At 37.0% G+C, this 15771-nt stretch overlaps 1 protein-coding gene across 1 annotated transcript in view; it reads left to right on the forward strand.

Annotated features, from left to right (window-relative positions):
- Positions 1-15771, forward strand: part of SULF1 (sulfatase 1) — a 66898-nt gene that overhangs the window by 47259 nt on the left and 3868 nt on the right. Inside the window, 8 exon segments of the mRNA XM_085221234.1 lie at positions 1307-1523; positions 4029-4275; positions 6024-6120; positions 6206-6300; positions 7039-7104; positions 7560-7732; positions 10904-11046; positions 11176-11299. Of these exon segments, the coding sequence (XP_085077360.1) occupies positions 1307-1523; positions 4029-4275; positions 6024-6120; positions 6206-6300; positions 7039-7104; positions 7560-7732; positions 10904-11046; positions 11176-11299 (1162 nt within the window).

Genomic DNA, 15771 nt, shown 5'->3' on the forward strand with positions numbered 1-15771 from the left:
TTCTCCTACTATTATTTGGGATACAACTTGCTTGGAATCAGACTTCCTAGCATGTGCAGTGTTTTATGCATGCCAGCTATTTACTTGCATCCACATATGGCAAGCTTTGGACATGGGCAGAGGAGTGCCAATCTGTCACCCACCTATTCATTAAAAAAAAAAAAAAGAAAAAAAAAAAAAAAAAAGAAAAAACCCACCCTTTTTATGACAGTTCAGTGTGGAGAGGAAATTAAAGTCTCTGTTACTTTCTTATTTGAAATGTGGAGACAGTGGGATCCACTGGAAAAATCCACCTGGGTTCTTCCATCTGGATGCAGTCATGTTGATAATCAAGTCAGTTAGATATTGTGCAGACAAGCTGGAAAAATCTCTGTTTCCTCTCATTCTCCCTCACTTGCTCTTATATTCAGCACATGTACAATGTTGTACAGGTACTCCTTCCAGACTGCACTGTTTTCTCACCAGCCTGATACAAATCTCAAGACTTACGGATTGAAAGGAGTTTATCCAAGCTTATTTATTTATTTGCTGTCCCTGAGGTTTTTCCCTTTGCTCTTTTCTGGAAGTGCTTGTTGCACTGATTCCACCTGTTGGGGGGAGTGAGGGGCCTGGGGAAGTTATGCTTTCAGGCTTCTCATATGAATAGTCAGCAGTATTTTCAGGTCTGAGTGGCATGGTTTGTAGGGATGTGTTAGGGTGTAGTTCCTAACTCTGGCCTCTGGTATGGAAATAAATTATATGCTCTTAGTGTCAGAGTGTTTTTGTGTAAATCACATCCATGATTTGTCCTTCTTTTTTCCAACGAACCCCACAATTGAACCAGTTCTTCTTCATCCGTGGAGATTTTTTATTTTCCTGTGAATCATGTTAGAAATTCCGAATTGCAGAACAAAGAAGCAAAGTTTGTTTTTTCAAAGGGTAAAAGAGTCTTGGTGAAAACAGCTCTGACAGCTGTATTCCGTGGCTCAGTAAATTAAGACCTTTTACTTGCTTCTTTCATGGATGTGTTTAGTCTAGATACTCTTGATTTATACATCATTTTTGGCTGAGTTGTGTTTTCTTTATGCAGATTCACAGCAATTTCATTCAAGCTTATGTTTGCCTAGCTTGAGAGAGATGTTGAGAAGGATGTGAGCAAATTTAGTCCCTTAAAATGTTTCCCACCTCAGTTTGTTCTTTAAGAGACCACTTAGTTTTGAAAGAAATTTGCTTGTCATCTTTTGCAATCCATCTGAGAGCAGCAGGGGTTTGGAAGACTGCTGGGAAATCATCCTCACGTGCCTCTCTCTCGCTCTCTCTCTTGCAGAAGTGGCAGTGCACAGAAGATGCTTCTGGCAAGCTTCGAATTCACAAGTGCAAGGTATCCAGCGACATCCTGGCCATCAGGAAAAGGACTCGCAGCATCCATTCCCGGGGATACAGCGGTAAAGATAAGGACTGCAACTGTGGAGACACTGATTTCCGAAACAGCAGGACCCAAAGAAAAAATCAAAGACAGTTTCTGAGAAACCCCAGTGCACAAAGTAAGTGTTCTGACCTCCTGTATGCTGAGGTAAAGAACAAGGGTAAAGTCTCACAGTGTTGATTTTATCCTCAGCATACAATGAATACAATGTAATTGGCAGCTGGGTTCCGCATAAATGCCTCTGTAATAACAAAAACGATAAGAACCGAAGTTATCCCTGTACAGCAGTAAAGAATACTGCTCAGGTTGGCTGTGGTGGTGATGCATTGGTGCCACCTATCGCGCTGGTCAGACACGTACCTGATGTCATCTGCAGTTGTACCAGTGCCTTTATTTGCTAAGACAGTCAAAGCAAGTGTTTCCTTGCATCGTTAACACCGAATTCAAATGCTGTCTGATGGCATCCCTAAGACCTCTTCTATGCAAGACACTGAAAGGCCATGACTGCTGGCAGAATGAATTTTTCCACAGCTGCAGCTTCCAGGCTGTACCGGGAATGCTGCAAGGAAACAGGTTAGATTGCAGTGTCCTCTAGTGGAGCGTGTTCTGAAGGGAATGCACATGAAGGCTTTAAGACAGCAGTACTTGGACTTGTCTCTGCTAAGGATTTATATCGCAAAAGCCTGTTTAAGAAGACACTATTTTAAATGAAACAAGTATTTTAATCTATCTGCCCGATGATGAAAGTGAAGTTCTGTGTAACAATAGAAGTAAACCTGGATTTCAGGGGCTCTGCTCAAGAACAGGTTGTATGTTCGTGTCCTCTGATCAGAATACCAGGGCAGAGAATGAAATAGAAATGAGCCTCTAAAACAGGAGGATTGTTGAGTCATAAGAAATGCAAAAGTTAGAAGATGCCGCATAGATGTCTATAAAATAAGAAAATGGCAGTATAATTCAAAATATTTCCTGATTTAAAACCAGCCCTACTCTGCAAGTGAACAAGAATCCTTGGTATTCTTTGTACATTCAACCACAATATTGTCTGTCTTGAGTTCTCATTGTTCAGACTAAATGCTGCCTTGATGTAATTTATTCCATTTGTCCAGTATGATCTAAGAAAATTCATAGTGTGCACAGGCAGACCTCTGAAAAGTCTCCACGTCACCAACTACCAGAGTGATCCTCAAACTGATCAATATTCTCCCAAGTGATAATTTCAAGGGGAGATTCCTACCATTACCTTGGAAAGAGAAGGGCTGCCAGGGTACCAGCAAGGGTTGGATGGGGATTGCAATTAGGGGCAGCACCTTGGGGAGAGAATGTGGGGAGATGGGAAAGGGGCAAACAACTGTTGAGAGCATATGAAGGGGACATCAGAAAAAAAGCTATTTGTTATGCTTTTCTCCTTTACAGCATTTTCAATCCTCTTTAATTCCCCTCATTCTCCTCCTCCAAATTCCCTTACTGTGCATCTGAGGCAAACAGAGAATCATGATGATGAGACATTGTTAAGGGAATGACTGGTTCAGGCCTTCAGATGACACTTGGATAAGATGCTTTTGTACTCCAAAAATTTTTAGTCACTTGATTAATAAGCAGTATCATCAGACACTGTTACAATGCCAGAATTTCTCCCATCTGATCCTGTGAATCTTTCTTCACTCTTTCGTTAATGATTTATATAAAGCAGAAAGGTACTTTGGAACTATGGTTTTTCACTGACTGGGAAGCCTTTTTTTTTTTTTTTTTACCTGACAGCAGGCAACCACTGAAACAGTTTAGGAGGATAGGATTGTTTGAATAAAAAGTTGAATGAGGTTCACTATCTGCACTTTCAAAAGATTCTTGCCTTTTCTGGCTCAGTATGAATCTCTCAAAGTCCCCAGAAATAAAAGCTGCAGTAGAATTTATCCTAAATACCAAAGGCAGTACTCTCCCAGAGCTCTCACTTTATTCTGCTGCGCAGAATGCAGTTAGGTAACAAAAAGTGTGCTCAGCATGGATGCAACAAATGGAAAACAGAGCTCACTTTACAACACAGCAAGGTTTAGGAGGACTAAAAGTTGTATTCATAGATATGAATGATCTGTGTGTGTGTCAGAGTTTATATATATATGTATATATATGTATACAAGTATATGCACTAATATATGACAGATTCTTGCCTTTTTAGAGGATCCTTTTAAAAAAGTAATTTTAATTAGGAAGCATAAGTCAAATTTATGATACATACCAATTTACAGGTGGTGACATTGTTTCACAACACAGAATGGTTTAATTTTCTAATGGAGTTCTAACCCTGTACTTTCTGGGTTTTTTGAGTGTTGCATTCTAGATACCTGATTTCTGAGACACTGATTTTGTTTGGAAATATAGATACTAACTGTGGCATAAGGTCAGTCTAGCATGAAATGCAGAACTCAGAGCATTCAAATTTCATGCTACTCATGAGAGGGTGGGCCCTGAACTAACGAAAGATAATGAAATACTGCAAAGCCACAGAAGAAAAATAAGCTGTTAATATTGAACAGCTTTCGTGCTCTTTGGAATATGCTAGGTGTTTAGAGCAGGAGTCATGTACATGTGTATATGCAGCTGTAGATGTTTCTTTCTTCTGCAGAATACAAACCACGTTTTGTTCACACTCGCCAAACCCGATCCTTGTCCGTGGAATTTGAAGGTGAAATATATGACATAAACCTGGAAGAGGAAGAACTGCAGGTGTTAAAGACCAAAAGTATCACCAAACGTCACAATGCCGAAAATGACAAAAAAGCAGAGGAAACTGATGGTGCTCCTGGTGACACGATGGTTGCTGATGGCACTGATGCTATAGGTCAACCCAGTTCTGTCAGAGTGACGCACAAGTACAATTGCTTTTTCTACTTATTTCCTTTAGATTTAGTCTTTTTCTAATTTCACTCTTTCAGTTTTTTACTATTTCATAGCTCCTGTATTAAAGAACTTATAATTGTTGTTGCATCCAATTTTAGATATGTTTCAGTTGTGCTTGGTTTAGGTGGAATCATGCAATTGTAGTATCAGCATTGAAGGGAGAATTGTCAAGCTTTGTTTTTATCTCTGAGGAGCAGGCAACTCTAGAGGGAGAACTTGTCCTCCATATCAAAATATGTATCTTATAATGGATTAATCACCCCATGAAGCGGACACTCCTGCTGTTCATTATAAAGGCTGGGCAACCAGCTTAGCATAGAGGCCTAAATTTTAGATGACTGAAATCCTACTCCAAGTGAGGACATAGTAAATCAGCTACACCATCTTTCTTATGCCTTAGTTGTTTGCAAAAAGCTAGCATTAGCTAGGCTTCTTTAGACTCATATATCCCTGAAGAGATCCATCATATTTCCATCCTGGAAATTTAAATTCATTTTTAATTTTTAATCTTAACTAAATTTAAATGAAAAGGCAACAATTTCAAAATCTTTTTCTCTTGAAAGTGGTAATATGATTTATCTGAAGTCAGGCAAACACAAGCAAAAAGTCTTTTATTTTAACCCCTCATCATGTTTGAAATATAAGTAGCATTTCCCTTTTTTTTTTTTTTTTTTTTTCCAGAAACATCAAGGATAACATAAATGTTAATTTTGAAAAGTAAAAATTATCCTTTATTTACATTATCATTTCCATGATTAATAAAGCCTTAAGTGTCTTTTTGGAAAAAAGGCCATTTCACTGTAGAGGATTTTAACTTCTACTAAATATTGCTTTTTAGAGTTCCAGTTCTGTGAGTGGGAAAAAAAAAAAAAAAAAAGCAAACAAACAAACAAAAAAAGCAATCATAGTGGGAGAAGATGGGAAGAGATAAGCATTTAAATCCTTCTGCTTTTCTCAAAAATTTAAAGAAGGGTTATGATGGAGCAGGGCCCAGGGAAGATTGTGTCTATAAGATAGGGATATTTCCATATTTATGGATGTTCTGTTTGTCAGCTTAGAGACTTTGGAAGTCCAGCCTATTGTCTGTTGGATTCTCATTCCACATCCTTGGTCTTCCAGCTATTTTGTTTCTTGATAGCATCATTTTTTCGAACATTGATATGCATTTTTGTGTCATTACACCACTTTATTATGTGAACATTCTTTTTTTTTTTTTTTTACCACATCTTTGAACATTTTGTTATAACTTTGTTCCTTGTTATCCTTCTATTTATTAATTATATGTATCTTCTTTACTCACTGATTACATTTGTATTCTATTTGTACTATTTTTCATACTCAGATGATGGGTCTCATTCATGGGACAAAAGGGATATATTTCTCAGAGCTGGTGGCTAAATGAGTACATTTTGTTAACAAGACTTTTCATTCTGAATAGATTTTAATTCCATTATGGTCTAATCTCTGACTGGATTAAGAATCTCATAGTTTTTTTGCTTAGCATGCACAGAGCATGTGTAGAGCATGTGACATAGATGAGGAATGGATTGATGGATTTTGAAGAGAAATAGATTTAAGCAGTTAATTATACTATTGTCAGCATGAGAAGACATTCTAGAGGTTATTTATAAAGAAATTATTAGAAATGATGGAAGAAAGAGAATAAAAGAGTAGGTAGTTGGGAAACCAATGACCTTCTGTTTCCAATTTGTACCTACAGGTGTTTTATTCTTCCAAATGACACTATTCACTGTGAAAGGGAGCTGTACCAATCTGCCAGAGCCTGGAAGGACCACAAGGCTTACATTGATAAGGAGGTAAGAGATACTTTAAAGCCTGAGTGTAGTTTTTGCACTGCTACCTATTCAAAGAATAAATCTGACTGAGCAATGATCTCTGCAGATTGAAGCTCTCCAGGACAAAATCAAGAATTTGAGGGAAGTTAGAGGGCACCTAAAAAGAAGAAAACCAGATGAATGTGATTGTACTAAACAGAGGTAAGAGAGATGACATTTAGTGTTCGCAGCTACACTGATTGATAAAGTTATGTATTTTTCAAGTTTTCTGTTTTAATTTGAGACTTTTTGTTTGTTTGTTTTTTGTTTTTGTTTTGTTGGGTTGGTTTTTTTTTTTTTGTGGGTTTTTTGGTTTTTGTGTGCTTTTTCTTCTTTTTCTGAGATGGGAAACAAAGAATATAAGAGCTACTGATATTTATAAGTTCTGTAGATACTCATGACTAGAGTTAGCCTATTGAGATATCATCTCCAAAGCAGGGAAGGAAGGAAGCTGATTCATAATAGGAGTGTAAATATTTGTGCTCTGTATCTCTCCTGGATGGAACTTATTTCTCTATTGGCCTGGGAAGAAATCAAAGTTATCCTATTTCTGGAGACACATATAAGTGTCAGGGTACGTATCTTAATTCAGGAATGCTGAAAATGGAGGACTACCAGATCCAAATTTTAGTTAGATCACTTTTAAGAGTAGAAGCTACTCTTAGAAGATGCGTGTACAAATTTTAAGATTAAATATGTTTGTATTCTACTAACATATTAAACATAGCTACAGTTTTACTGTAGCTCATTCACTCATATATAACTTCTTTAAATGAAATGAAAATCATGAGTCATTCTGTGTAGTTACAAGAAAATGTCAAAGATGCTTTGTTACTGTTTCAATTTTGTTCTAAAAATGGATTGTTTCCTGATTGTAATTTTAAATTTTTTTCCCTGTAGCTACTACAACAAAGAGAAAGGTGTAAAGGCTCAAGAGAAAATCAAGAGCCATCTTCATCCCTTCAAGTAAGTTCTTATCATCCTCACTCTCTCAGATAGCATGGAGAAAAATTAAGAATGGCTTGGGTTCTTGGGGGGAAGGGAAGACATGAAGGAAACAAAAGGTCACATAAAGCAAGTTCAAACAAGAAACCTTCAGTACTTCCGGTCGTATATGTGAAAGTTTATGAATAATATTGGAAAAAAACTAGAAATGGAAGAAATCAATCATTTCAGAAATTGATTGACTAGATAATCATTAAAGAGACCCAGTTAAACCTAAAGTGCATCATTTCTCATAGATGCTGAAGAAGACACATTGTCATAATTGCTGGGGTGAAAGCTGATCTGGAAAGATCAGCTTCCCAAAGGGCATATTCTCTTCATCTAGTCTTCAAAAAAGTCAGATGGAGGTAAAAGCTGCTGTTGTTAACCAAATAGAAGCTGTTCTATCAGCTATATCCAACTCTCTTTCTGAACAGAGAAGCAGCACAGGAAGTAGACAGCAAACTGCAGCTATTCAAAGAGAATCGCAGAAGGAAGAAGGAAAGGAAGGGGAAAAAGCGCCAGAAGAAAGGAGATGAGTGTAGCCTTCCTGGACTGACGTGTTTTACCCATGACAACAACCACTGGCAAACTGCGCCTTTCTGGAACTGTAAGTCTTACTTCTGCGATCAGATGTGAACTAGGTTCTCCTCTGTTGTACAAGAGTTCTCACCTCGTGCAGTCCATCAGGTCATTATGTGGAAGAACAGCAGTTAGCAGTGCTGACACTGAACTTTTTCTGAAGTATTCAGGAAGAGCGTCGCTTGAGTATGTTTGTAATTTCTGTGTTACATATTTATATGAAATTATTACAAGAGGCTCTATGCAAAACAGCAGAAGCGAAAAGGGGAGTTGGCTTATTAAAAATCTCTTTTGAAGAGATTTATAGCTTGTAGAGATTCATTTCTAGACAATGAGGTTCCTGTCATGTCTTGACAGTCCAGATGATCAAATACTTCATAGGAATTCCAAGTGAGTTGCAGCCTTGCAAAGTGGGAAAAAGCACAAGTAGGGTAAACCTTTCCCCTATTTGTATCAATGTAAATTTTTGTAAGCCTATAGAATGAAACTATACATTCTAACCCACAGATGGATCAGCAGAATTAAGTAGCTATGACAGCAGGAGATAGAATTGGTGTGTAAGCATTAGATGGTTCGTGCAGAATTAATTCTGTGAATGGTCTGGTTTCACCAAGGTTAGAGCTCAAAGGCCGTGTACATGACATTGCTGAGTTTACTTAAACATTGAGACTTTCACTACCATTCTAAAGTTTCTGCAAACCAAATTTCCTATGAAAAGGAAAACTTTGCTTTCAAAAGCTTAAAGATTGAATGTTATGCTACAACATACTTAGGCCACTCCAAAAGTAATGCATCTTATTTATTGCCGTGAAAACTACAAAGGGCAAAACAGCACTATTCATAGAGCAAATTCTCATCTACAAAACACTGTTTTTCAATATAATCACCATCATTAGCTATGCATTTTCACCAGCAAAGAACAAGAGTCTCCATGCCAAGCTCGTAAAAATTTGAACCAACGATACCCACTGTTGCAGTCGCTACTGCTGAAATGCACCACCCACTGCCTCACTGTGCTCACATCCACTTTTTGGTCTTCATAAATGTTCAGCAAGTGTCAGTGTGTATCAGTGGGTGCCATTTTTTCCGCCTGGAGGAATTCAGTTCCACACCTATGCTTCACACGCACTTCCATGTCAGACGCCATTGTGTCAGACTGCCCCTCTGCTGCCATCTGTCGCACAACAACAAAATGTAATGGAATACTGATGGGAGAGTTCAGCCACTACTGCTATAACACCAACATCCACCTCTTACATGGGCCAACATAATAACATAGGAGGCATTACTTTCTGCGCAGACTTCGTAACTGACTCCAAGCAGAAAATTTGACATATTCATTTCAAGAAAGACGCTCTCTCTTACTCAGTAATTTGTTTTGATAACACTAGAACTTCTGCTAATATGTTTTGTACATTTTAAAATGTTCCTACAGCAGTTATATGCATGTTTTTTGTTTTAAACAACTATTAGACTGAGGTATTGCTTTTTAACTGTGGAGTAGCAAACAGTTATGAAAAGTGTTCTTATCTTTCTGTACAAATGGCAGTGCTCCAGTAACAGTCATGGGGTAAAAGAATGTCCCTTTGACACAGTTCATAACCAAAACAAATTGAAGTATTGATTCTGATTACATGGATAAAAAGGGATAATACTACTACTAAATTTGTGAAATGTATTTAAAACATGAACACTCTTGCAGAAAGTCACAGGACTAATTTAATAAAAACCAAACGCATTATTAATATGTTATTATTGGAATTAAAAAGATATTCTTCTAAAGCAAAACTTTGCTATCAGTTTGTTTTAAGACCTTTCTGAGGTATCTCTTTTTGCTGGCGGAATGAGATTATAAACAATCATAAAAATATTAGGTTTTTGGAAAAAGGCTTGGACATCTTGTTAAATGTACCCTACTAAAACTAATCTTCTAATAGTCACATTTGAAACTACCTGTTGACTCCAGCTAGTTTTTTTGGTTAAACTTCAGTTAATTGAAAACAAAAGAAGTTCACCTGCTACCATATTTTAAATCTTTATATTGCACAAAATATGTAATGTGAAGACTGAATGATTGTATTTTTCCAATATAACCCTAAATTGCATGTCTACGTTTGGTCAGCAGAAGAGCTGTCCAGACTCCATTTGAGTGTACTGACAAGATCTTAACTTTCTCTAATGACATCTACCTCATATGTGACACCTGGATCTAGGAGTGGAATTCTGTTCTAGGCTTCCCCAAGTTGCAAAATAATAACATGTAATCCAGATACGTTACCTGGAGCTGTTTTTGAGCAGAGATTTAACTGAGTGATTCAGTTTCTCTCTTGTTTATGTACCAAATAAATTAAATGAGGGAGTGTAGTTCAAAATACATAATTGTTAAGTAGCTACATTTGAGAGACTCAAGCCAGTAGGAGAGAACCACTACCTAAAATAAGACTTATCCATTGGTCTTCCTTCCCATCTTGCTTCTTCCATCATACCTACATTCAAGTGCCAGACAAGTTCCCTGTTTTTAAACCATCTCTTCATAGAACAATCACAGAACTGTAGAATAGCCCATGTTGGAAGGAACTCACTAGGACCATCACCCTGCTGCAACTGCATGCCATTCCCTCGAGTCATAAATCCTAAACTACCAAATCTCCCACCTGCCTTCTTCCCGTACAGTGCCTCACCCTTTCTTGACTGTTGTATCATTTCTATACGTCATTTATTATTTGACCTTCCTTTGTAATTATCTGTTGTACTTGCATCTCAGAGGCTCTACTAATGATACCATTTTAGCCACTGATGGCAATAATAGTACGCCTATAAACAGCACACAGTTCCAATGAGTCTCATTTCATATGGATCTTAAGGATCAGGGTTTATGTTGTCATTTTTAAGGTCTGGATTCTGCTTAATCCCAAAAGCTATATGTAAAATAGAACAGAATATGCCCAGTAACTGTGTTACTTACTATCTTCTGCTCTATTTGTCTATATATTTGAGAAATTTATATGATGAATTTGCATGTTAGCAGCATTTGACCTGTTTTAGATGAGAATCTAATGTTATTCAGATATGAGATATTCTTCTAAATAATCCAGAATATAAATACATGAAGATTTATAGAAATTTCACTAGCATAAGTGAATAAGAAACAAGCATGTGATTTTTCACTTAAACTAACGACTTTTATCATTACTTACAGTGGGATCTTTCTGTGCTTGCACAAGCTCAAATAACAACACTTACTGGTGTTTGCGAACAGTGAATGACACCCACAATTTTCTCTTTTGTGAGTTTGCAACTGGCTTCTTGGAATATTTTGATATGAACACTGATCCCTATCAGGTAAATCCCTTTCCCTATTTCAAAATATTGCAGACTAAGTTTCTCTAGTTGCCTTTTGCTGTTGTTTTATTATTATTGTTATTATTTCTGTTATTAAGTATTTTTTCTCTCCATTTCTCTTTTTCTCAGCTGACGAACACCGTACATACAGTGGAAAGAGGCATTTTAAATCAATTACATGTACAGTTAATGGAATTGCGAAGTTGTCAAGGTTATAAGCAGTGCAATCCGAGGCCTAAGGGACTTGAAACAGGTACTAGAAAAATAGAAAAGAGTATTTATTTCCATTTTATTAGTTACTGTCATCTCCTTAATTGTATCCTTCAGGTGTGATTTTCTTAAGTGTTGCTCTTAATAAGGAGGAATGATCCAAATGCACCAATCCACATAACTGCGTGGCCAGAAAATTTTGTTGTAAGTTTGCACAAGTTATTCTGGACATAAAATGACAACAAGCAGCAGTTGACAGAAATTCTGTGGCAAGTCTATCATGTTATTTGCACTAAGCAGTTAAAGCATATGCAGATCTTTTTTTCAGAGCCATAGCTCCTTTCTCTGTTGCAGAGGATGCTTGGTTAGGTTTTACCTAACAGTAGCAGATGAGGTATTAAATCCTGTATTATTTCTGATTGCTGTCTACCTGTATGAACAATCTCAGGCGCTACACCACAACCAAGACTAAACATCTGTTTATCCCTTTGTTTATTTTTTTATGAGGAAAGCAGTATTTCTTTGCAAGTGTCTCTGAATACAAGAATAGGTGGTGTTTATACTTCATAAGTCTGGAATTCACTGCACTTAAATTTGGTTATTTGATACTGTGATTTTTTTTTTTACAGGAATATTCCCTTCTATGTATTTTATGTTGTGCATCTTTGTGTCTCTTTCTTCAGCTATGAATGTTTCTCTTTTTTAATCATTTGGGGGTTTTATTATTTTTGAAAAACTGTGGTTTTTCATTTCTTTTATATAAAACTTCCAGGAAATCTTTGTTGGACTGCAGCTCTGTCTTTATTTAACACAGAACGTTTCTTTTTAGGAATTAGATGCTGTGCATGGAAAACTACATTGTGAATGGTTTTACAAGTTCTAAACACTAACAAAAGTTACTCTTGTATTTTCCTATATCAGGAAATAAAGATGGAGGAAGCTATGATCCACACAGGTATCCACACTTTTTTATTCTCCTCAGCAGCTTCTTTCCAAATAATTGCATGATTCCAGTCCATTTCAACTAATGTCTGTATCCTGCCATCTTGCACACAAAATATCTTCTGATGCATGCATTTTCTAACTACACTGAACTTGGCCATTGTTTTTTAGACCTACCATTCTGCATTTAACGTAGTTCATTGTCACAACAAGACTTCATACGGCTCGTATTCCATGCTTGTATTTCTTAGATATTCATGCAGAAAAAATGACACAAAAACTGTTTTGGGTTGTTTTCCTGTTGCTGCATTTTTTTTTTCTTTCTGTTTCTATTTAGGAAGTCTTTACAGCTGCTTTTTAAGTGAAAAACAACTGTGCTTAAAAAGCTTCCTGAAATGTATGTGTGCAAGGAGCCTAATCAAACCAACAGAAGTAAAGTAAAACCTTCTCACTGGCTTTAGAAAATATTGACAGAAATTGCTTTAAGCAAAAGAGTGCTCATTTTGATCAGCACATGCACAGCATCCAGATCGCTGTAAGCAAGGCATAGAGATAAGGCTCCTTTGGGCAGAGGGAACAATGCTTTCAGACCAGATCTGACACATGTGACCAAGTATTCTTAAAAGGTTGCAATATTTGAATTCAGGAAGGGCAGTGGGTGAGATGTCTTATTTCTAATGCTCAAACCTGAGGTAAGCAAGACAAGTGTACTTACACTACCTACATATTTATCATGCTGAGCCCAGCTAGCTCCTCCTCCTGGTGGAGAAACCAGTCATAAAGCAAAAGCCTCATGAGACTCAGGACTTAACAGTACTGCACTTGCTGTTCAGCAAGCAGTGTTTTTGTTAAGGGGAAAATGTTTAGAGGGCTGTCATATTTAGACTTGATATCTCCTCCCTATTTACCAGTCATACATTTTCATCTCCATCTGCTTTGGTGGAGTTGGTCCTAATATACATAGCATGCCTGAGGTGTAAACTGGGCCTAAAGAGTACAGATGTCTGTGGAAAACTTTTCTTCAGTCTTCTGAGAAGAGCCTTGTCACTGTTCCCAGCAGCCAGGAAACAATTAAGATAATGGACTTAAACATTTTGTAGACGTCCAAATTAATCAGCTTTTTTTTCCATGCAGTCAATTTTGTGACTTGTGTAGTTTGGGGATGTAGAAAATGATAAGATTTTGTTTGATCATATCCCAGTGATTTACATTGCTTATTACAGCCTGATGGGAGCTGGTTACAGCAACGATAGGGAGTAATCCGTGTAATTACGATTTGAAGTCTTTCATTAGAAGATGTTCTTGTAAATATTTCCAATTTTAATTGCAGATATAACAGAAATGGTATTTTTTAATTGTAGGATTGCATGAAATAGAGCACCCAGAATTAATCTTTAAGTTATATATCATTATGCAGTGTGTTAATGAAAATGCTTTAACTACTAGGACCAAGTCAATAAAGGTTATGCTACTAGGATAAATAGTATAGTATGACACCAGTGATATTGCTCTGTGCAGTATTTCTCTGTTCCAGACAGCCAGCTTCTCAGTGCACAAGGATGTCTGGGTTCAAGCTCATGTTTTTTTTATAAAACATTTTTTTAAATGAACAAAAAGTATTTATCAGTCTCCATTCTCCACTTAGATCTGTTCCCAGTTTAAAATGTCGTGAGTTAGTACAGCATTACAAGTTTTGCAAGGACAACACAGGGACAACAGACCTGTATGGAAACAGTCAGTATAGTGCCATTTGCTTAATACAAAGGGAGAAAGCTTCTGCAGGGAAGAATGTGTCGCCTGTGTCCTTGAACAGATAGAACGTGACTCTGCATATGTAGTTAATTACAGGATGTAAGAATCACAATCTCCTCTTTTCTCCTTGTCTGTGGATTTTCAAAGTCACCACGGGGGTGATTGTATCTACTTGCCTTTAGTTTAGGAGGAAATGCAGCCACATCTTGAATTGGTTTGGGGATAACACAGCCACAGATACCATTATGGGACTCTGAGGCATAATAATTGGTCAATGAAGTTTAGATAATACTTGATTTTTAAAAATCTGAAAATGTTTTATTATGAACTGTTAGCAACACTTTTTATCTCATTAGGATCTGTGTTATAGGTGAGTGATTCCCAAATATGGATAGAGGAAATTACTGACATGCTGTTACTCAAATGCAACTCATCTCCACTTTTCTGTTTCAGACCTTTTTGTAATGAGATTTCTTACAGGAGAAAACCTTTTCTCTCCTCTCCATTCCTTCCTATATACTTTGATTTCAGTGGAAAACATCATGCTTACTGCTAAGTTGTGGAATTAAGCTGTGAGATGACTTGCACAGTCAACCAACATACAGTCAGCTCTAGGACCTTAAGATTTAGCTTTCCTACTTGTTTAACATGTATGAATACAAGTTACCTCTTTTCCATGTGTTTAAACAAGTTATTTTTATCTTATGGACATGAAGTTCACGGAACAATTTCCAGTGCCTTCTCAGCTGTGAAACTCCTCAGTCATCAGCAATGAAATTGAAACAGCAGAAAAAATGCAATGTTTAGGGGGGAAAAGATTAGAATCAGTATGATGGTCTCAGTCTTTGAGCTATTTTGTAGAAATGCAACAAGCTCTTTGCTGATCTAACTTCTCTGCAGCACAGCACCAACACCCTGCTACGAGGCTCATGAGGAACAGCAACTCCTTCTCACCAGCCCCAAAATGTCCCCACTGTTCACACTGCCACCCTTGAATTGGCAGCAGAGATTCTTCTGGGCCAAAAGCCAACATCCTGGCTTCTGATTTGCCCCACACTGCCCTGGTTCATACACAAACTTGTTACTGATCAAATGGCAGTGCTCCAGTTTCAGTTTCTACCATAATATATCAAACCACTTTAACCACTGACTGTTCTTGTGGAAGTTTGTTTTCCTACACAGGTTCATATTTGGCAAATTAAATAGATAGATAGATAGATAGATAGATAGATAGATAGATAGATAGGGATATATGAAATTATAAATACAAATAACAAGGATTTGTAGCATTTGTAGGGTAGTTAATTAAATTCTTCAAAAGTACGTTCTTTCCTGTGTTCACTCCTAGAGCCTTTTATCCTTCTGATCACTATTACAGTAAGACTTATTTCTTGAAACCTCTGTAAATTGAATTATTGTTGTTGTTGTTGTTTCAGGCAACAAATTATTCATAATCTAACTTATGTGTATGGCACTCATGGCCATGCCAAGTGAGGCCCTCTTCCATAGCTGCTCTACCAGGTCCAAAAAAGGATGTGTTGTTTCCTGTGGTAGGGAATTTGCCAACTGTTTGCCAAGACAGCCTAAGATATAAAACAGGAACATACTTCTGTTGGAATGACTACTTTTTTGTACTGGCTTTAAAAAAGTAAAATATTTACATTTTACATTGTATAATATTTGCAAAGGCTCAGGTGTTCCCAAGTAAGGAAGGTGGTCTGACTTTGATGGGAGCTGAATCAGGCCCCTCATCATGATTTTTTTTCTGACCAGGACACTATTTTTATGAGTTTTTATATGGTGGAGTGAATATTGGAGAAT

This window comes from Meleagris gallopavo, chromosome 3 (genome assembly GCF_905368555.1).
Source record: "Meleagris gallopavo chromosome 3, MGAL_WU_HG_1.1, whole genome shotgun sequence".
NCBI lineage: Eukaryota > Metazoa > Chordata > Aves > Galliformes > Phasianidae > Meleagris > Meleagris gallopavo.